The 23,329-nt window shown below is 47.0% G+C and overlaps 1 protein-coding gene across 4 annotated transcripts in view; it reads right to left on the reverse strand.

Annotated features, from left to right (window-relative positions):
* Window positions 1–545: 545 nt before the first annotated feature.
* FAXDC2 (fatty acid hydroxylase domain containing 2) overlaps window positions 546–23,329 on the reverse strand; it is a 39,533-nt gene continuing 16,749 nt past the window's right edge. Inside the window, exons 3-10 of one of the 4 annotated variants that reach the window (XM_004042876.4) lie at window positions 20,125–20,172; window positions 16,906–16,997; window positions 16,684–16,787; window positions 12,882–13,003; window positions 5,462–5,667; window positions 4,547–4,652; window positions 3,314–3,480; window positions 546–2,526 (exon numbers count right to left, since the gene is read on the reverse strand). In XM_004042876.4, the coding sequence (XP_004042924.1) occupies window positions 2,370–2,526; window positions 3,314–3,480; window positions 4,547–4,652; window positions 5,462–5,667; window positions 12,882–13,003; window positions 16,684–16,787; window positions 16,906–16,997; window positions 20,125–20,172 (1,002 nt within the window). In that variant the 3' untranslated portion in view covers window positions 546–2,369. The other 3 variants (XM_055387272.2, XM_055387271.2, XM_055387270.2) reach the window with 3 other exon arrangements.

Genomic DNA, 23,329 nt, shown 5'->3' on the forward strand with positions numbered 1-23,329 from the left:
GAGGCTCCTTATGGAGGGTTGCCACAACCCCTCTATGAACAGACTTTTCCACAGGGGGGTGAAGGAGGAATGATCCAGCACCATGTGGCCTTATGGAATCCTGGTCAGCCCCTGAACCCTGAGATGTGATGCTGGGGAGGGATGGAACAAAGAGTCCCCCATTCCCGGTATAAATTACAAAACTAAAAATGGGGCATGGCCTTATTTACGTGTTCATCTGACAACTGTCTCCCATACCTGGCTTGGGTTAAATGGTTTTTCTAGAGAGTGCTTTTTCACTGTTCTTGAGGTTGGCAGGTACTTCAGTACCACCAGTGACCTCCACAGGCCAAAGGGAAGTTTAGGAGATAGTGTCCAGGGCTGATGCAGACAGATTGGTACTTTGAAAACAGAAAGATGAATTAATTGAAACTTACTTTCACAAATTATCGTTAGGAATGCTCACAGCAGCTTAATTTCACAGCCTGAGCTTCCAAATGCTATGTCTGACGTATTAGAAGTCTTGTAGTAGACACCTCCCTTCAAAAAAAAATTATCCACTGGAATTCATGAAGACGAGTTTATTTTACATGCTTGCTTTCACGTTCTTTACTGGGAATTTAAGGCCTTTTTTCAGCCTTAACTTGTATACCAACCTCAAGGATTTTGTTTGATACAGAAAAGGATAGGGCTGGGCCCTTCTGCCAAGGATTGATAACCTGCCTGCCAAAAGGAAGAGGGAATGACAGCCTTTTGTCCTTCTAGGCCCCTTACAGTACCTCAAAATCTAAAGGCCTTAAAGGGGAAAAAAACCGTATCTGTTCTTTCTCCTTATCTCCTACCCTTCTCTTTAAGCATATTGAAGATGGACTTTTTTCCAAATGTTTACTTGTAGGAAGAGGTGATGAGTGCAGGCCAGCAGCTGAGAACTTACAGCTTTGATGCACCAGGAACTGTATTCAAGCTGAGGGCAAAAGTCTCCTAGGGAGGGAGCCAGTTCCACCAAGGCCAGAGACAGACAGGCGAGACTGTGGAAGGCCAGGGAGATGCTGCCTGGTAAGTGCTCAGCTGGCCTACTGGGCAAGTCCTCTGGGGTTCTAGAACTGATAGGAAGAAGGAGTCCATTTTGATAGTCCTGCCTGGAGACTTGGACCTAGCTGATACTAAGGTATTTTATAAAGCTACAGTGGATGTTTTTCTTAAGAGAACTGAAAGTTGGAAAAGGCACAAGTATATATAAGAATTTAGTAAAATGATAATGGTGGTCTTTCAAATCAAAGAGTGATCTTTAAATTGTTCTTGGGAACCACAGGGTTCCTGGCCATATCTGGTGGCTGAGAGGAGGCCAGGATGGGGACTTCAACCCAAGCAGCTGTGGTTTTGCCTTTGATAAGGTTCCTGGTAAAAATCATCTTGAATAAATGTTGCTGAGAAACTGGTAAAGCATTCGGGGGAGAAAGGATTTTGCCCTTTGCTCGGCCATGTTTTTCCAGGCTCTTTCTTCGGGGAGAAAGAGGGTTCTAACCTTTGGTCCTCATTCAGATAGGCTAATTAGGGGTCTCGGGTGTCCCCAAAGGGCAGCAACTTTGACCCCTCCCCTTGTGGGTAAAAGGGCTTTTCACAGTTTCCCGGCAGTTGGTTTTTGGTTTCCACATAAGGCTAAAGGTGTTAAAGTTTGGTCTGCACCTCATTGGTTTTAATCCAGGGAGGAGCTCCTGGATTTTTTTTTCTCCCCCACAGAGGGAAACCTTTTGTTTGCGGTAGGCCAGAGTTAAAACGGGGCCTTTACCACTCTCTCAGAGTGTTTGGTGTGTGTATGTTTATGTGTGTGTTGGGTGAAGTGGCGACTGGCATCTGGTATGTCATGAATTGAGACCTATAATGATTTGCCAGGGTGGCTTGGCTCTGGCCTGAGTGGGGTATGTGAAAGCCTTTTGGGGCAGGAAGGGGCAAAGTGATACCCGGCCGTCCCACCCTCTGGTCCCAGAAGGAGCTCTTGCTGGAGCCAGGCAGCCTCCAGTCCCCCTCCTTTCAGCCTTGTCATTCTCTGCATCCTGCCCAGGCCACAAAGGAGTTATCTGGGGCTGAACCCCTCTCCTTCCACAGCAGAGGACCAGGGGTCTCCTCCCTCTGACCAGCCTCCAGTCTGGGGAGCTGTGTTTTCCTTTTTCTTAAGCTAACTCCTGATCCCATTGAGGGACATCAAGGGCAGTAGTTTGGAGAAAGCCTCATCCTTGGCCCTGCTTTTCCGGGAAGCCGACCTTCCCTCTACCCTGGTGGTGCCATCATTAGGGCGTGTGGCCGAAGGAGGCAAATTGTTAGGTGCAATCAGGAAGCCGTGTCTGCATCCCATGGCTGAGGGACAGCCAGGATGACACTTAGGCCGTCTCTCACTCAATCCTCTTTGGGGAGTCTGGGATGCTCTCAGAGAGCGGGGTGAAGCCCAGCAGGAGGACATGTCTCTCGTAGGCCTTGGTCTGCTTGAACATGGTGTCAGTCCCATGGAGGTGGTCCAGCACACCCAGCACCCCATAGCACTGGTTGAACCTAGAAGAGAGAGGACGGTGCTGCAGTGCCAATGCTGGAGGCTTCCGTGCAGATCCCATTTCATTTGTGCCAGCCTCACACATTTCTCAGCCCTCCTACCCCACACCTGTCACCACCATCCTGACCATCTGCATCAGAATAAGCTGGGGAGTTGCTACCAATGCATCTTCCGGGGGCCACTCCAAACCTGCAATTTGCCGTATCTGGAGTCCTCCTTTGAAAAGCTTGCTGTGTGATTGATGCCCACAGTCTGAGGATCTCTAGCAGAACTAGGCTTCTTCAGGTATGAGATCACCAGCATCAGAATCGCCTGGAACACTTAACTAAAATGCAGGTTTCCAGGCCCTGCTCCCCCAGATACCTTAGTTCAGCATATTTGGAGTGGAATTCAAGAGCCTATATTTTAAACAAGCATCTCAGGTGATTCTGGTATAGGAGGTTTGTAGACTACACTGGAAAAAGTCTGGGGCTTTCAGAGATATATGACTTCCTTGTGATTGCCTGCAGGAGTTTTATGCATATATGTACTTTTCTAAAGAGAATGTCCAGAGCTTATTCAAAGGGCCCAGAGCCCAAATAAAGGTTTAAAACCCCCAGTTGGAGGAGGACCCAATTTCAGAAGGAAAAGAGTAAGGTCATCCCAGTGTGGTTATTTTCCCAGCCATCAGACCTCTTCCCCAACTAGCACTCACATGTAAACTGAGATACCAGTGTCTGCTATCAGAAGCTTAAGGAGGGAGGGTGATGGTTGTTGCCTAGGGACCCATTGTGGGGAGAGGGTCCTTACTTGAGATGGTGGTAGTCGTGGAATTCAGGCGAAGGCAGGAAGGGAAGGTGGTAGCCACAGTGGGAGATGGTGGTGATGATGAGGGCCAAGGAAAACCACATGGTGATGGAGGACAAGTGGGAGCCCATTACTAATGGGCCCACTATCGCCGGTAGCATGTTGGAGACCTGCAAGGGGAGGGATGATTGAAGGCAGGGTCCAGGGAGATGAAGGGACTTAGTTGGGTGTACACTTAGTCCCAAGGTGGTACCAGAGGCAAACTTCCTTGACCCAGATCTGGAGAAGGTGAGAGTTTCGGGACTTTGATTTGTTGAAGGCATTCACCTTTGTAACTTGGGACAAATTACGCAGTTTGAACCTCAACTTTCTTGTTAGCAAAATTAAGATTAAAAAGGTTGTTGGAGGAGCCAGGTGTGGTGATTCATGCCTGTAATCCCAGCAATTTGGGAGGCAGAGGTGGGAGGATTGCTTGAGGCCAGGGGTTCCAGCCAGTCTGGGCAAAATAGCAGGATCCCGACTCTACAAAAAATTTAAAAATTAGCCAGATGTGGCCAGGTGCGATGGCTCACTCCTATAATCCCAGCACTTTGGGAGGCCAAGGCGGGTGGATCACGAGGTCAGGAGTTTGAGACCAGCCTGACCAACATGGTGAAACCCTGTCCTACTAAAAATACAAAAATCAGCCAGGTGTGGTGGCACACGCCTGTAATCCCAGCTACTCAGGAGGCTGAGACAGGAGAATGGCTTGAACCCGGGAGGCGGGAGATTGCAGTGAGCCGAGATCACGCCATTGCACTCCAGCCAAGATGACACAGTGAGACTCTATCTAAAAAAAAAAAAAGCCAGATTTGGTGCTGCACACGTGTGGTCTCAGCTATTTGGAAGTGCACATGTGTGGTCTCAGCTATTTGGAAGACTGAAGCTAGAGGATCACATGAGCCCAGGGGTTGGAGGCTGCAGTGAGCTATGATCACACCACTGCACTCCAACCTGGGTGACAGAGCAAGACCCTGTCTCAAAAAGAAAAAAAAAAAAAGTTGTTGGGATGATTAAATGAGACAACTGTGTTAGCACTTAACATAGCCTGGCATATGGAAGGCTGACAATAAATGGTAGCTATTTTTAAATGGGAAGAAAAAGGGCCGGTGTGGTCTAAGTTCTCTGCAGGAGACCTTCAGGAAGGTGGTTGGGGCCGTCTGCCCTTTGCTCTGGGGAGCGTAGAGCTCTACTCACCGCATGCTCTATAGGGTGGGCATAGAGAGAGATCACGCCAATGGGAGCTGTCCACTCATGGTGTTTCTTGTGGATTTTCTTGTAGAATGTTGGGTGGTGAAGGAGCCTGGGGAAATAGTTAATAGTTAATAACCTGCTGATTCCTCTTTCTCCCTCCCTGACCAGACCATGAGAAACCAAAAATAGGAACTAGGGGTTACATCCATGGAGCAAAGTTAAAAACACCGAGACCTGCCTTCAAATTTCAACCCCAGCCCTTATACTGCATAGTTTGGGAGTGGGTTGCTTTGCTTCTCTATGCCAGTTGTTTTCGCTGTAAAATGGGATGCTGCCCAGAAAGGACTGAATAAGGAAATGAATGGGAAATTGCCCTGGCTCCCACACAATCAGAGAGGCATTTTCTCTTCTGGACATTCATTCCTCAGTTGTCCCAAGTTGTCAGTTATGAGACAACTAGTGGTCTCCCTGTTAACTATTTAATGGGAGACTTGAGGCCAGGGAGTATTTTACTGGCCTACATTCAATTCAGAAGCCTGTTTCCTTTTATTTTTTTTCTTTGAGACAAGGTCTTGCTCTTTCGCCCAGGCTGGAGTGCAGTGGTGTGATCACAGCTCACTACAGCCTTGACCTCCCGGGCTCATGTGATCCTCCCACCTCAATCTCCCAAGTAGCTGGGACTACAAGTACACACCACCATGCCTGGCTAATTTTTTAAATTTTTTTGTAGAGACGGGGTCTCCTGACATTCCCCAGGCTAGTCTCAAACTCCTGGGCTCAAGTGATCCGCCCACCTCAGCCTCCCAAATTGCCAGGATTACAAGCGTGAGTCACTGCACCTGGCCTCAGTTTCCTTGTTGATCAGTGAGCCCTAGACAGGATGAGGAACCAGCTGTGCCTCAGGCAGGGCCTGCTCACCGGTGTGAATAGTAGAACAAGACTTCCTCGATCAGCGTGAAGATGGCCAGCTCCAGGAGGAACCAGTGGAAGGTGGGTAGCTCACGGCGGCAGGGGTCTCTCCACCATTTGAGGAAGGGATAGAGGAAGACCACCATGGGGAAAGATATCATGCACTGGTTGAAAAGAACTGTGCGGATAGACTGGCGCAGTTTCACAGGATCCACCTGCCCAAGGGAAGGGAGGAGGGAGATGGATAAGAGTGTGAGAAGTAGGCTCCACCGTGACCTGCTTACAGGAGGCCCTCACTCTGGTTGGATTCTGGGAGAGATGTCGGGACACAGCCAGTAGCTCCTGACTGCCACCCAGCTCTGGGCCTGGAAACGTTGCAGAATAAGGCCCTGGCTGCTAGGCAGGTGAGTAATACCCCTGTCCTTGGAAACTTCAGCAGCCTTCAGTCTGTGTCGGAACCTGCCTTCTTCCTGGTTCTGCACATTATCACCACTGCCCTCCCCATTTCTCTGGCCAGGCCCCATGTATTTACAGGTAACTTGGGTAGCCTCCATGGTGCTTGGAGAAGGCTGTGACTTTCTGAGTGATACCCCATTTCAGCCGTTTAGCCCCTCTTCATCAGAGAACCTTGTTCATGATTGGATGCAGAGATCAAGATCATCTGCCTCCTCAAGTGGTCCAGCCTCCCTGCAGTAGGCCCAGAGCAAAGAAGCAGGTAAGCCAAGGAACTGCTTATCCAGCTTCTTGACCAACTTGCTGGTTTTCACAGTGATGCTGTGAAGATGGGGGCCTGCCCAAGCATTTCCACCAGGGTCCACTGTACAGAGCTGGTCCCAAGTGTCCAAACTCCATTTGGCCTCAATACTGCAGCCAGTATTTCCCCCAGAATCAGCAACCCTTTGACCCTTCCCTTTGTCAGAGCACTGGGGCTCCAGGGAACAGTCCTGTGACCATAGATTACTTCCTGGATCCTGATGAACTTGTTTGGTTAGAAGGGATTTCTCCAAGTTCCCTCTGTGAGCTGGAGGGATTTCTGCCCCAAAGCGAGACAGGTTCAGAATGGTCCCCAGCTTGAGGCCTGCCTCTTCCTCCAGCCTTTCCAGGCACTGCATGCATTAACTGATTTCAGAATTCACTCTTTGTTTACTTCCATCCTATTGCGAGGCCAGGTCTCGCCAGCCTGTTGTGAGAGGACATGTTAGGTGAGGCCATTACACCTTCTGGAAACCTTGACCAAGAGGCGGGGTATCACATCTATCTATTCATTTATTTATTTAACTGATATTTATTGAGTACCCACTATGTAGCACTCAGTGTACTGGGTGTTGAAAATAAAGCATGAGCAAAACAAAGATTCCTGCCCCCATGGAATTTATGTTCCAGTGAGAAAGGTAGACTAGACACAACAAATATAAAAACATATATATCACGCTGGGCACGGTGGCTCACACCTGTAATCCCAGCACTTTGGGAGGTGGAGGTGGGAGGATCACTTGAGGCCAGGAATTTGAGAGCAGCCTTGGCAACATCATGAAACCCCATCTAATTTTTTTTAAAAAGCTGGATGTGGTGGTGTGTACCTGTAGTCCCAGCTATTCAGAAGGCTGGGGTGGAAGGATCATGTGAGTCCAGGAGTTTAAGGCACACCAGCCTGCGTGAGAGAGTCAGACCCAATCTTGTTAAAAAAAAAAAAGGGCCAGTCGCTGTGGCTTACGCCTGTAATCCCAGCACTTTGGGAAGCCAAGGTGGGCAGATTATGAGGTCAGGAGATTGAGACCATCCTGGCTAACGTGGTGAAACCTCGTCTCTACGAAAAATACAAAAACTTAGCTGGGCGTGGTGGCATGCACTTGTAGTCCCAGCTACTCGGGAGGCTGAGGCAGGAGAATCACTTGAATCCGGGAGGCGGAGGTTGTAGTGAGCCACCGAGATCATGCCACTGCACTCCAGCCTCGGTGACAGAGCAAGACTCCATCTCAAAAAAAAAGGCAGGCCGGGTGCTGTGGCTCACGCCTGTAATCCCAGCACTTTGGGAGGCCAAGGCAGGCAGATCACGAGGTCAGGAGTTTGAGACCAGCCTGACCAATATGGTGAAACCCTGTCTCTACTAAAAATACAAAAATTAGCCGGGCATGGTAGTGTGCGCCTGTAATCCCAGCTACTCAGGAGGCTGAGGCAGGAGAATCACTTGAACCCGGGAGGTTGCAGTGAGCTGAGATTGCTCCATTGCACTCCAGCCTGGGTGATAGAGTGAGACTCCGTCTCAAAAAAAAAAAAAAAAAAAGCAGTAATATAGACAAGAGAAGATGGTGAATTAGACCAGGGTAATAGTGATGGAAGTGGTGAGAAGTGGTAAGAAGTGACTGGATTCTGAATTTGTTTCAGAAATAGAGTTAATAGGGTTCCTGGATAGATTGGATGTGGAGTATGAAGGAAAGAGAGTAGTCAAGAATGACTCCAAGGTTTTTGGCCTGAGAAACTGGAAGATTGGAATTGCCATCCACTCAGATTGGGGAGGTTGTGGGTAGTAAGTAAAGGCTTTGGCAGGACGATCAGAAATGCTCTTTTGGACATCATGAATTGGCAATTTCTATTAGTATCCATGTGGAGATGTCAAGGAGAGAGTTGGATATTTCAGCTTGGAATTCAGTAGAGAGTTCTGGGCTAGAGAGATAAATGTGTGAGCTGTCGGCCTATGGATGGTATTTAAAGTCATGGCACTGAAGAGATAACTGGGGGAATGAATATAGAGAAGAGGACCAAGGCCAGAGCCCATGGGACATTCAGCATGAAGAGATTGGGGAGAAGAGAAGGAATCAGGAAAGGGACAGTGAAAAAGTGAACAATCAGATGTGATGGGGAGCCGGGCGCGGTGGCTCATGCCTGTAATCCCAGCAGTTTGTGAGGCCGAGGTGGATGGATCACCTGAGGTCAGGAGTTCAAGACCAGCCTGGGCAACTTGGTGAAACCCCGTCTCTACTAAAAATACAAAAAATTAGCTGGGTATGGTGGCAGGCACCTGTAATCCCAACTACTGGGGAGGCTGAGGCAGGAGAATCGCTTGAACCCGGGAGACAGAGGTTGCAGTGAGCCAAGATTGCGCCATTGTACTCCAGCCTGAGCAACAGAGCAAGACTGTCTCTAAAAAAAAAAAAAAAAAAAAAAAATTGAGGGGGTACCTAGAGAGCAGGGTGTCCTGGAAGCCAAGTGAAAAAAATATTTCAAGGCTGAGGGAGTCAGCAGCTGTGGAAATGTCTCTGGTGCTCTAATGAAACCATATCATTGGTGAACTTACCAAAAGAAATGTTGGTAGAGCCTTTTTCTAGGTGTGACACCTGATTTGGAGGAGGTTTATAGAGAAAATGAGACAATGCTTTTGTGATTACTTCAGGAGAGATGCAGGCTAAAGGATTTAGGGGTCAAGTTTTATGATGTTTCAAACTTACTTTCAAATAGGAAAAATGTATAGATGCATATATATTTATATTTTTATATATAAAGCAAAAATATTTAAAATTGCTGAATCTAAGTGATATGTAAATGCATAATTCTTACATTATTTTTCAACTTTCTGTATGTATTTTTAACATTTTTCATAATTACAGAATGTTGGGGAAAAGAGTAGACAGATGGCCGGGCATGGTGGCTCACGCCTTTTATCCCAGCACTTGGGGAGTCCGAGGCTAGTGGATCACCTGAGGCCAGGAGTTCGAGACCAGCCTGGCCAACATGGTGAAACCCCATCTCTACTGAAAATACAAAAATTACCCAGGCGTGGTGGCACATGCCTGTAATCCCAGCTACTTGGAAGGCTGAGGCAGGAGAATTGCTTGAACCCAGGAAGTGGAGGTTACGGTGAGCCAAGATCGCAGTGCCACTGCACTCCAGCCTGGGTGACAGAGGGAGACTGTCTCAAAAAAAAAAAAAAAACCAACAAAACCCAAATAAGAGTGGACAGACAGGAATTGGAAACTATAAAGATAACTCTCTCAAAGAACTTTGCTAGTTAAGGGTTGTTTTTTCTGTTATTGTGTGTGTGTGTGTGTGTGTGTGTGTGTGTGTATGTCTGTTTTTTTGTGAGAGAGGATCTCACTCTGTCACCCAGGCTGGAGTGCACTCTGTTTACTTCCATCCCATCGCGAGGCCAGGTTTCGCCAGCCTGTTGTGAGAGGACATGTTAGGTGAGGCCATTACAGAGGCCATTACACCTAACCGTAGCTTACTGCAGCCTCAACCTCCTGGGCTCAAGCAATCCTCCCACCTCAGCCTCCCAAGTAGCTAGGACTACAGGCATGCACCATCACACCCAGCTAATTTTTGTATTTTTTGTAGAGACAGTGTTGGGTGGGGTGTTTTGTCATGTTGCCCAGACTGGTCTCAAACTCCTGAGCTTAGGCATTCCTCCTGCCTTGGCCTTACAAAGTGGTAGGATTACAGGTGTGAACTACTCCACCTGGCCTGTTTTTTTTCCTTCTTTTTGAGTCAGTGTCTCGCTCTGTCACTCAGGCTAGAGTGTAGTGGTATGATCATAGCTCACTGTAACCTCGACCTCCTGGGCTCAAGCAATCCTCCCGCCTCAGCTTCCCAAGTAGCTGGGACTACAGGCAAATGCCACCTCACTTGCCTAGTTAAAAAATTTTTTGTAGAGATGGGATCTCGTTCTGTTGCTTGGGCTGGTCTCGAACTCCTGGGCTCAAGTGATCCTCCTGCCTCAGACTGCCAAAGTCTGGGATTACAGGCGTGAGCCACCACACCTGGCCTGTTTCATTTATTTATTTTTCTTTTTGAGTCAGGATCTCACTCTGTCACCCAGGCTGATCTCAAACTCCTGGGCTCAAGCAATTCTTCTGGCTCAGCCTCCCAAAGTTTGGGATTACAGTAGTGAGCAACCACACTTGGTGGGGTTTTTTTGTTTTGTTTTGTTTTGTTTTTTAGATGGAAAAAAATTACCATGTTTATAATAATCTAGAGAGGAATAATGAGAGAAAGAGAAGGAAAAGAAGATACAAGAAAGCAAAGAGAGAATTGCACCAGCCATTTCCTGGATGTAGTACATGGATAGGGGAGGAATCACCCACAGACAGGAGCAAGGAGAGTTCACCTGTGGTGTCAGGTGGGCAGGCAGAGCATGTGGGTGCAGGTACTGGTCACTGCCCAATGTGGTGTGCATCTATAAAACTCTTCTGCTTGCTTTAGTTTTTTGTTTTTTTTTTTTCCCCTAGAGACAGTGTCTCACTCTGTCTCCCAGGCTGGAGTGCAATAGCACAACCATGGCTCGCATCAGCCTTGAACTCCTAGGTTCAAGTGATCTTCCTGCCTTGACCTCCTGACTAGCTGAGACTACAGACACACACCACTGTGCCCGGCTAATTAAAATAATTTTTTTTTGTAGAGACAGGGATCTCACTATGTTGCCCAGGCTGGTCTTGAACTCCTGGCATCAAGCGATCCTCCTGTCTCTGCCTCCCAAAGTGCTGAGATTACAAGCCTGAGCCACTGTGCCCCAGCCTGCGTAAATTTTCTTTCTTTCTTTTTTTCTTTTTTTTTTTTTTGAGACAGAGTCTTGCTCTGTCGCCCAGGCTGGAGTGCAGTGGTGCAATCTCGGCTCGCTGTAACCTCTGCCTCCCAGGTTCAAGCAATTCTCCTCCAGGCATGCGCCACCATGCCCAGCTAATTTTTGTATTTTTAGTAGAGGCAGGGTTTTGCCATGTTGCCCAGGCTGGTCTTGAACTCCAGAGCTCAAGTGATTTGCCCATCTCGGCCTCCCAAAGTGCTGGGATTACAGGCATGAACCACCACTCCCAGGCTTAAATTTTCTTAGTGAAATGGGAAGCAAGGCCCTCCCTCTGCCAGCAGTTAGGGGAGGAGGTGTTAGAGAGGTGTGAACTAGCCATTCAGGCAGTGGGAGAGTAAACAGAGCAGGGATGGATCATAGGAACACCAGGTAGCATTCAGCTCCCCACTTGAGGATCCGTTTCTGGTGTGTTAGTTCAGGGGCCAGTCCTTCCTTGAAACAGCCAAAGATTAAATGGCCTCGTGAGGTTCTTTCCTGCTTGTGTGCCCACTTGAGGGTGCATGTGGTACAGGAGCACTGGACTTGGTGTCAGATGGGATGAGCCCTGGCTCTGTTTCCTAGCAGCAATCTGATCTTGAGCTAGTCACTGGACATTTCTGAACCTCAGCTTCTGCAGAATGCAATGAGATCTTCCAATGTAGCTCTGTAGTCATTGTGTAGACCACAAGGTTGTACAGACGGCAGGTAATATTCTGGAGAGCCAATTAAGAATGTGAGCCCTGAAGTCACAAAGCCTGCATTTGAATCATAGTTTACCCGTGTAACACCTCTGTTTCCTCATCTGAACAGTGAAGGTTCTTGGCCTCAGTTGAAGATGTGAGCATTTAGTCAGTGGTGCTACAACAGCCATGGTTGACAGATGAAGTGTTCTCAAGGACCAAGCACAGGGTTTGACACTTTAGGCTCTGATTCATGTCCTGCCAAGCTGGGCCTGGAGGAAGCCCCCAAGCCTGGATGGCAGCTGTTGTCCCAAGTGAGGGGGATAGTAAGCCAGGCCAGCAGCTCCAGTTCAGGAAGGGGCCCATTTCAAAGGAGTGGGTCAAGAGCACTGTTTGCCTTTCTGGAGTGCTGGGCTGGGGCAGAAGGACCTGAGAGCTGAGGTGGTTCACCCAGACACCTGGGCAGATGACTAAAAGATGATTGTCTTGTCTGGGAAAGAAGCCAGGATGTGGTTTGGGTGGAGCTGGGGAAAGAACCTGGGTTTCAGAATCAACTTCTTCCTTGTTGTGTAAGAAAAGGCGAGCCAGACTCAGGGAACAGTGGGACCCACTTCCCGGCGCTGTGCAAGTCGGAGTTCCTTGTAAGCAGGGTCTGGGCCTCACTTATCATGGATTTGCCCTGGTGCCTTGCACTATTGGTCGAATTGAGTATTTCGGAAGGAGGACTTGTTTAAAAGACAGCCACCGCCCACACATTCAGAATCCATACTATCCATCTATTATAGTGGAGTTATCCATTGTTTTCGCAGCTATCTCCCTCTCTCATAACAACAGCTGTTACCCATATTCTAGCATCCACCCATTGCTGTCTCCATTCCTATGGGTAAAGTGGAGTTGCCTGCCTTCTCAGTGCCAGGCTGACCACAGTGCCATGGGGCACCACAGGCAGGTCCAGAGCCTGGGCCAGGAATCAGGAGACCAGAACATTGGTCTTGACTGGCCACTAGCTGAGTGACTCTGAGGTTGTGGGCAAATTATTTCCTCTCTTTAACCTTCTAAACTGGGGGAGCCTTGTTGCTAATAACTTGGCTCACACTGGCCAGGTCTCTCCTGGGCCAGTGGTGAGAATTCTGAGAGTGTGGCTTTAGCTCTTGCTTTCTGTGCTTTGACCAGGAGAAGTTGCGACAACACTTACAGGTTCATTCTTGCCGACCTGAATTCGGTAGCGAGAGATGAAGTTAGGTTTTCCTGTTGTGTCAACCACCAATAGAAGCCCATTGAAGCTCCAGAAGAAGAGACAAGGCACTTGGATGGCACCTGAGATTGGGAAACAGAAACAGTCAGGGCGACTTTGGGTTCTCACAGCACATAGACTAACAGAACATACTTTTTTATGGTGACTGAGGCTTCATCCTAGACATTTCTTTGCCAGGGAGGTCTTAGGGCTTGGGACCAAGGGGTTACCTGTAGTCTTGGGTAGGAACTTGGACAGGCCACTTAAGGAGTGTCTCCATTTTCTTAGCCATAAAATAGGAACAACCTTCAAGGTGGTTGGTGGTTTTCATATAAATACATATGAAAGTATGTTAAGATATATAATACACTCTAAAATAGAAATGAATTCAGGTTGACATTTGGGAGTCTGCGCCCACTGAACCCTTTATGAATTGCCAAGGAAGGAGAAGCAAAGGAAGTACTCTGTATGGTATGGGTCACAGTGAGCCCTGGGCTAGGAGTCAGTCAGGAAACTTAATCCCTGTCATCCTACTAACTGAGCAGCAGAACTTCAGGTGTCATCTAGTCAGCATAAGTGGAAAACTCATCATTGTTTTTTTTTTTTTTTTTTTTTTGAGACAAAGCCTCGCTCTGTCACCCAGGCTGGAAGTGCAGTTGTGCGATCATGGCTCACTGTAGCCTCGACCTGCCAAGCCGAAGTGATCCTCTTGCTTCAGCCTCCTGAATAGTTGGGGCTACCGGCACCTGCCACCATGCCCAGCTAGGACTTGGCTTTGCTTAATTCCATGTCTGTGCCCCTCCACCAGCACCCTTCATGCTCCATCACCCAAAGTAACTGTGGCGGCTGGGACTTGGAAAATACTTGCCAGCACTGTAGGGGAGTAGGATTGGTACAAACCTTATAGAGGGCAATTTGGCAGTAACTGAAGTAATAAAGTGAGAGAGTCAGAGAGCCAAGACAGAAAGGGAGAAAGAAGAAAAGGACACACGTCTGTTTGTATGCATAAATGTCCATCACAGCATTAAAAAAAAATTTAAGCAGCCTAAATACCCATTAGTAGGGAATGGACTAAACAGATTAGAGTATTTCCATATAATGGAATAGAATGGGAAGCTTAGAGTATTAAGTAAGGCTATATTAATAGGCATGGAAAGATACCTACAATCTATTCAATGAAAAAAAGATTTAAAAATAGTTGGTATCTCGTAAGTACAACTGTATACCCAATATATAAAAGATGCACACTAATATATAAACAGTGGTTATTTCTTGAAGGTAAGACAGTGGGTGATTTTCACACTTTCTATGCTTATTTGAATTGCCTGATTTTTATTTTTAACAATGAGCACATATTTACTTTTTTTTTTTTTTTTTGAGACGGAGTCTTGCTCTGTCACCCAGGCTGGAGTGCAGTGGCGTGAGCTCGGCTCGCTGCAAGCTCCGCCTCCCGGGTTCACGCCATTCTCCTGCCTCAGCCTCCTGAGTAGCTGGGACTACTGGCGCCTGCCACCGCGCCCAGCTAATTTTTTGTATTTTTAGTAGAGACGGGGTTTCACCATGGTCTCGATCTCCTGACCTCGTGATCCGCCTGCCTCGGCCTCCCAAAGTGCTGGGATTACAGGCGTGAGCCACTGCGCCTGGCCCATATTTACTTTTATACCCAGAAAAAATAAACTATTTTTTACTTTGGAAAAAAAAGGTTGATGGTTACCCAGTGGGCCATCCAAGGTGTCTACCTACTTGGAACTTCAAAGGCTGCCTGAGGAATACAGATGAAAAGCACACCGTAAGACAATCTTGAACTTCTTCTAGCTTTAACACTTAAAATTGGAAATATTTTCTCTCTCTCATATTGGCTTATCACCAACGTAATAGGTAATTTTCACAGGATTGTACCTAACATATATAAAATATTTGAGGTTTTTTTAGATTGCAGGTTCAAGCTAATAAAGTTTTTCTACCACCTTCCCCATATACATAGGTAATCTGCATTGTTCAATGACTGCTTAAGATCCCATTAAATCTGTCATATTTAATGTTCAGCCCATTGTCAGAGTTCTCCTTCTAGTTGAAAACAATCCTCAGGTGCATTTTGCTTTATAGCAACTGACACTTTTTATCTTCCCTTCTAGACTATGACATCATTTTTTAATGAGGGAGGGAAACATTTCATTTAAATACTTCTTTTTTTTTTAGACAGGGTCTTGCTCTGTCACCCAGGCTGGAGTGCAGTGGTGCTATCTCAGCTCACTGCAACCTCCACCTCCTGAGTTCAAGCGATTCTTGTGCCTCAGCCTCCTGAGTAGCTGGGATTACAGGCACGTGCCACCATGCCTGGCTCATTTTTTGTACTTTTAGTAGAGACAGGTTTCACCATGTTGGCCAGGCTGGTCTTGAACTCCTGGCCTCAAGTGATCTGCCTGCCTCAGCCTCCCAAAGTGCTGGGATTACAGGTGTGAGCCACTAATCTTGGCCCATCTTAATTTTTGTTTTTTTTTTTGAGACAGAGTCGTGCCCTATTGCCCAGGCTGGAGTGCAGTGGCACCATCTCGGCTCACTGCAACCTCTGCCTCTCAGGTTCAAGCAATTCTCATGCCTCAGCCTCCTGAGTAGTTGAGATTACAGGCACGCACCACCACACCCAGCTAATTTGTGTGTGTGTGTTTTTTTAGTGAAAAAGGGATTTTGCCATATTGGCCAGGCTGGTCTCGAACCCCTGACTTCAAGTGATCCACCTGCCTTGGCCTCCCAAAGTGTTGGGATTACAGGCGTGAGCCACTGTGCCCAGCCCCATCTTAAATATTTCTTTTTTTTTTTTTTTTTGAGACGAAGTTTCACACTGTCGCCCAGCTGGAGTGCAGTGGCATGATCTTGGCTCACTGCAACCCGCCTCCCAGGTTCAAGTGATTCTCCCTGCCTCAGCCTCCCAAGTAGCTGGGATTACAGGAGCCTGCCACCATGCCCAGCTAATTTTTTTGTATTTTTAGTAGAAACGGGGCTTCATTATGTTGGCCAGGTTGGTCTCAAACTCCTGACCTCGTGATCCACCTGCCTCAGCCTCCCAAGGTGCTAGGATTACAGGTGTCAGCCACCACGCCTGGCCTCCCATCTTAAATATTTCTATATCCTCGATACAAGTGTAGCACATAGTAACATTGTATATTATATGTCATATTAATAATATAAATAAATGTATATTATATATAATATATATTAAATAAATTGTATATAATTATTATTTGAGTGAATGTATGATCGAGGACATTCACTATTATAGATAATGCTGTTATAAATATCTATGTTTACATGGCTTTTCCTTCCATCTATTTACTTAGGCTTGTTTGGAGCCATTGAAGCTGTCAGTAAATATTTATTGACTGGCCACTTGCTGTCAAGCACTGACTGTACCAGGTACAGGGTACATAGTCTCAGACAAGACAGGGCAGCTCTCTGTGCTTGTGGAATTACGTGTAGAAACAGGATTATTGCTCTAAATGTGCATTCATTTTTACATAAAATATTTCTTATTTTTCTATATTTTGGGAGGAGTCTTAACTTCTCAGCTTCTTTTTTTAGACATCCTGTTTTCAGACTGCCCACAAGTTTAGTATTCTTTGGGACTACCACTTTTTTGAAGTTCAAGTCCTCATCCCTTGGAATAATAAACTGAAAAGTCCCAAAGTAGAGAACAAAACAACAAAAAGAATTAAGTTATAATCATGCACCCACATGCTAGGTGCTGGTGGTCTGGGAACCTCACCTATAAAGAAGAGGATCCACTCCTTCCCTTCAAATGTAGTCAGCAGCCTCTCCCACTGGGCTTGCCAGAAGTAGCCAGAAGCACCCCAAAATCTCTGAAGATGCCTTGGAAGAAAAACCATTCAGGTTTCTGGGTGAAGACTAGTGGGTGGACAGCTCTTTCCCCTATGCTCTGCCCCCGACCACCACCACACTGCACCCTAGCTGGGTGGAGCCAACTTACCATGTCACTGAGTTCCAGAAGGCCACAAATGAGAGAAGTCCAGAGCCCAGGATGAAAGCTGTCCTCCTCATAGAGCCCCAGATGTGTCCCTCCTGGAGGAGGGCAGGGAAGTGTCAGACCCCAGCAAGCCTCCTGCCTTTACACCCAGCTCACTGCTGAGGCACAGCGGGAGTGCTCTAGGATCAGCATCTCAACCAACCAGGAAGGCACATCTGCTGGCCTTTTCCAGCTTCTGTGGGAGCCTCTTCCTTATCAGGAGCTCTCAGGCTGTACATGGGTGTGTTTATGAAAATTAGAGCTCAAGTTGGGGGAGGGAAGGGAATTAGCCTGACTCCAGAGAAACTAGCAGGCAATTCTGTCAGTCAGAGGACAGGCGAGCCTCTATCAGCCATAGGATTTCATCACCAGTCCTCTTGGCAAATGGAGATACCCATTATCTGCACATTGAAATCACCTGGGAGCTTTAAAAAAGTCCCAATACCCAGGGTCCCCTCCAATCCAATTATATAAAGAGTCCCTGGGGGTGGGACCTGGGCTCCCCAGTTAATTCCAATGGGCAGGCAAGGTTGAGATAGTCATCATAGCAGCATCTGCCAAAACCATGATGAGGAAATCCTTTCCTAGTCATACAGGCTTCACTGTGTGCATAGGCCAGGCCTATTTCTTCCATCCCTACCCTCCTCTTGTTTTAGAAGAAAAGAGTGAATTGTACACGTTTTCTGACTTTTTTTGTTTTTTTGTTTTTTTTTTTTTGAGACAGAGTCTCGCTCTGTTACCCAGGCTGGAGTGCAGTGGCACGATCTTGGCTCACTGCAAGCTCCGCCTCCCGGGTTCATGCCATTCTCCTGCCTCAGACTCTGGAGTAGCTGGGACTACAGGAGCCTGCCACCACACCCGGCTAATTTTTTTGTATTTTTAATAGAGACGGGGTTTCACCATGTTAGCCAGGATGGTCTCCATCTCCTGACCTTGTGATCTGCCCGCCTCAGCCTCCCTAAGTGCTGGGATTACAGGAGTGAGCCACCGCGCCCGGCCGACTTTTTTTTTTTTTTTTTTTTGAGGCAGTGTTGCTCTGTCACCCAGGCTGGAGTGAAGCACCATCTCGGCTCACTGCAACCTCTGCCTCCAGGGTTCAAGTGATTCTCCTGCCCCAGCTTCCTGAGTAGCTGGGATTACAGGCACCTGCCACCATGCCCACCTAATGTTTGTATTTTTAGTAGAGAAGTTAGCTGGGGTTTTGCCATGTTGGCCAGGCTGGCCTAGAACTCTAAACCTCAAGCAATTCATCTGCCCCAGCCTCCCAAAGTGCTGGGATTACAGGCACGAGCCACTGTGCCCGGCCACTTTCTGACTTTTAATAACCCCTCTCTGCCTTCCAGCAAGATTAGCCCAGGCTCCCAGCTGGACAAGACGACTAGCCATTCTGTGGGTCAAGGAGAGACCACTGGAAATCACTGGGAGGTCCTTGTATATTCTCCTCCAAAAGGTTCTCCTCTAAACCAGAAGTCATTGTGAGCTCGATGACCAAACAATGCCCCAGATTCAGAGAGGGAAAACACCAGCTGCCAGGTGTATCACCAGTTTCCATTGTACCACAGACAGGAATTACAGATGACCCACTCATATTCCGTTTCTAAACTCAGACGGGGTCTGCTCATATTCTTTCATAGGAAAGAACTGGAGGTGGTGGTCCCTACCCTGTGTGTGCCTGGGGCTCATCTGCAATTAGCTAATGGGGCACTACTTTTTTACTTTTTTTTTTTTTTAATTGAGACAGTCTTACTGTGTTGCCCAGGCTGGAGTGCAGTGGTGTAGTCTCCGCTCACTGCAATCTCCACCTCCCAAGTTCAAGCAATTCTTGCCTCCCAAGTTCAAGCAATTCTCCTGCCTTAGCCTCCGGAGTAGCTGGGATTGCAGGTGCCTGCCACCAAGCCCGGCTAAATTTTGGATTTTTAGTAGAGATGGGGTTTCGCCATGTTGGCAAGGCTGGTCTTGAACTCCTGACCTCAGGTGATCTGCCTGTCTCAGCCTCCCAAAATGCTGGGATTACAAGCATGTGCCACTACACCTGGCCAGGACACTACATTTTAATCCAGACTTTCAAGATCTGAGGAAACATTGTTTTAATTCACCCATTCTAAGCAATCTGAATCTGCACTGAACTGTTTCTTCTCAGCATTATCCTATCCCACTTCTGATCAAAAGACCAAGCAGAAGTCATTTTTCATGGGCAGGGATGTTTTTCTGAAGGGCTAGTCCTGAGCTTTGGAAATGAGCATGCTCACTCACTGACTCGCATTCTCTCACGTGCACACACTCTCTCTCTCTCTCTCAGGCTGGATTGGCCAGACCAATTGGAGGAACTTGTTCTTTTTTTTGTTTTTTTGTTTGTTTGTTTTTGAGACAATGTTATTCTCTGTCACCCAGGTTGGTCCAAAATTCTTGGCCTCATGTGATCTTCCAGCCTTAGTCTCCCGAAGTGCTGGGATTACAGGTGTGAGCCACTGTAACCCACCAGAACTTGTTCTTTTACATGGGCCATTCAAAGGTCGCCCTGTGTTTGCTAGACTGGTGACCTTGGGCTTTTCCAGTTATTCCTTTGTTTGGAATTTAAGGGCTCTTTTCAGGAACTTTTCTAGACTCATTGGAAGTTTTAATCTTCTGAGTTTGATCAAACCAAATTAAGTCAAATTAAAACCTCAATTTCACATACAGGATTATATATTTGTTCGGGGATGTTGGGTTTTTTTCATCTCTCTAGCAGCCCAGGTGAAGGAAATATAAACAGGACAAAGGTCCTCTGTGAAGTGCAGGAAAACGCAGTGCAGGAGTCAGCTGGGGTCAAGGGCCAGTTCTCAGCTACCTCCAGAAAGCCTCTGTTGTCCCCAGGAAAGTTATAGAAAGGGGTTTTCCAAAGGCCCGAGGCATAGGGCATGCCAAGGGCTACAGGCAGGAGAGCCAAGAGGAGAAGGGAGGACAGTTACAACGCTTTTCAATTCCATAACGCACATTCGCAGTCTGCATTCAGGCAAAGGGGTTGTGGGTAAAAGGCAGTTTGCAGTCAAGTGAACTCTGCTCAGTTACTGAAAACGAAGACATTACCATGTGTCAGCCACCCCTAAACCTTGGGGGAGATGTTGGATGCATAGCAAGTGCAGCTATGGCAAAGAGCCACTGACTACATTCTCACCAGTTTGGGGGCGAGGTGCTGGCATTTACCTGCTTTGACTTTTCATTGTGTAGCATATGTCCAGCTTCTCCTTTCATCTGGAATGAGAAAGCACAGGCGAGCCGGGGAGTTATTTTCATAAACATCTAAGGAAGTAGGGAGTGGAGAAAGTCAAAGTGTATGGCTAGCAGTGATTTTTGAAAAAAAAAAAATTTGGCTTTTTGTTCTTCCTGAAACCAGACAAATTGATTTGAAAACTTAATGGAGAGATAAATGTACAAGAATAGCTAGAAAAATGCCAGAAAAGAAAAAGAGTGGTGGAAGGGAGGGGGCTACTAGGTCTACCAACTACAAAAAATGTATGATAATGCTTTTTTAAGAGACAGGGTCCCACTACGTTGCCCAGGCTGGTCTTAAACTCCTGGACTCAAACTGTCCTCCTGCCTTGGCCTCCCAAAGTGCTGGAATTACAGGCATGAGCCACTACACCTCGCCAAAAATGTATTACAATGCTTTTTAAAAAACTTATTTATGCTGTCTTCATTTCTCCCTTTTATTAGAGAGCTGTTGCTGTAAGAGAAAAAAATGAACTACCCAGAACTCAAAGAGTAGTTCTAGCAAGTTGGTTTGGTTTGTTCTTTTTTTTTTTGAGACAGAGTCTCGCTCTGTCGCCCAGGCTGGAGTGCAGTGGCACAATCTTGGCTCACTGCAAGCTCTGCCTCCCAGGTTCACGCCATTCTCCTGCTCAGCCTCCTGAGTAGCTGGGACTACAGGCTTCCACCACCACGCCCGGCTAATTTTTTGTATTTTTAGTAGAGACAGGGTTTCACCGTGTTAGCCAGGATGGTCTCGATCTCCTGGCCTTGTGATCCGCCAGCCTCGGCCTCCCAAAGTGCTGGTTTGTTCTTTAGTATTACTTGTTGGTTGGTTTAAAAACATGGACCAAGATTTTTCTGAAACCAATCAACAGTTCTATGGAAAAGAAAAAGGATATGAATATCAGGCATTAACCTCCTTTAAAAATGCAGCCTAACAAGAATTGGCTAGAAGGACAATCATTAGAAATATGTCTGAGGGCTGGGTGCGGGCAGCTCACATCTGTAATCCCTGCACTTTGGGAGGCCAAGGTGGGTGGATCACCTAAGGTCAGGAGTTCAAGACCAGCCTGGCCAACACCGCAAAACCCCATCTCTACTGAAAACACAAAAATTAGCCAGGCATGGTGGTGCATGCCTGTTGTCCCAGCTACTCAGGAGGCTGCGGCAGGAGAATTGCTTGAACCCGGGAGGCGGAGGTTGCATTGAGCCAAGATCGCACCACTGCACTCCAGCCTGGGCAACAGAGCAAGACTCCATCTCAAAAAAAAAGAAAAGAAAAGAAATACGTCTGAGGCTGGGTGCAGTTGCCCACACCTGTAGTCCCAACACTTGGGGAGGCCAAGGCAAGAGGATCATTTGAGTCCTGGAGTTTGAGACCAGCCTGGGCAAACATAGAGACACCCTGTCTCTACAAAAAATTTAAAAAAAAATTAGCCAGGTGTGGTAGCACATGCCTGTGGTCCCAGCTACCTGAGAGGCTGAACTGGGAAGATAACTTGAGTTTGGGAGATGGAGGCTGCAATGAGCCATGATCATGCCACTGATCCAGCCTGGACGACAGAGTGTGACCTTGTCTCAAAAAAAAAAAAAAAAAAAAAAAAAAAGAACAATACAATAGAACAATACTGGCAATAAATATTTTATGTTTTTATATGGTTGAAATTTTGGACCATATGAATGTACTAGTTGTTCAAAAATTTTAAATTTAAATAATAGTAATTGAAACTTAGATGACAAATTCTCCTCCATCACTCTGTCATCCCTGGTTGACAGCACCTGTCATTCCCAACATCTTTCACCTGAGACTAACTAAACTCACAGACCCAACCACAGCACTCAAGGCAGGCACACCAGTCCAGAGAAGTTAGCACGTGTTATCCCATTGGCCATCCCTATTAGATAGTGTCATAACTGGCTGGAGAAGAGCACTACAGATCATCTGGTCCCACCATGTTACAAGGATGAAAGAACCTAGACAAGAAGAGGCAGGTGACCTCCCAGAGTCTATAGATGATAAGTAGCAGAGCCAGGCTTAGGACCCAGGTTCCAGACTACACTTCGTGCCACTTATTTCCATCTCTACGGATGTTTTATTCTTTTGTATATGATTGTACTTGGTTTTATTATTCTAAATGCATGTTTACCAGCTATGACTTTAGGAAATAACTGCTCCCCTTTGACCCATTTTTTTAATTATTATTTTTATTTTAATAACTAGGAGACGGGGGTCTTGAACTCCTGGCTTCAAGCAATCCTCTTGCCTGGCTTCAAGCAGTCCTCTTGCCTCAGCCTTCCAAAGTGTTGAAATTACACCCGTGAACCCTTTTTTTTAAATTGATTTTTTTTAGGAGATGGGGTCTCACCATGCTGGACTCAAACTCCTGGGCTCAAGGGATCCTCCTGCCTCAGCCTTCTGAGTAGCTGGGACTACAGGTGTACACCACCATGCCCAGCCTCATTCACATTTCTTTTTTTTTTGAGACAGGGTCTTGCTCTGTTGCCCAGGCTGGCGTGTAGTAGCATGATCATGGCTCACTGCAACCTCTGCCTCCCAGGCTCAAGCCTCCTAGACTCATGCAATTCTCCCACTTCAGTTTTCTGAGTAGCTGGGAATACAGACTACAGGCACATACCACCATACCCAGCTAATTTTTGTATTTTTTGTAGAGGCAGTGTCTTACTACATTGCCCAGGCTGATCTCAAACTTGTGAGCTCAAGCGATCCTCCCGCCTCGGCCTCCCAAAGTGCCAGGATTATAGGCATGAGCCACTGTGCCCAGCCCACATTTTTTACAGATTACTTAGGCTGAAGAAAGGAAGAGAGAATGGTGACCTATAAAGTGTCTTTCAGTGTTTGAGGAGTTAGGACACCAGAAGGAGGTGATAAGCAAGCTGCTTATCATTACCACTGTGAGTCCTATTACAGCAGGAGGGGTACAGTTAGCTCAGAGGAAGAGCCTCTCAGGGAGAAATACCGAGGCATCTGATATCCTGCCAGGGAGACACTGTCTGACTTGAGAGCAGGCACCAGGATGTTTGGTGTGGCGTAGGCCTAACCCCTACCCGGAGACAGGGGAATGGGTTTCAGACACTCTAGATAATACAGGGCCCTGTCCACACTCCCAGGCCTGCTTTACCCATGCTCCCTTCCCCTGCT

This window comes from Gorilla gorilla, chromosome 4 (assembly GCF_029281585.2).
Source record: "Gorilla gorilla gorilla isolate KB3781 chromosome 4, NHGRI_mGorGor1-v2.1_pri, whole genome shotgun sequence".
In the NCBI taxonomy this organism is placed as follows: domain Eukaryota; kingdom Metazoa; phylum Chordata; class Mammalia; order Primates; family Hominidae; genus Gorilla; species Gorilla gorilla.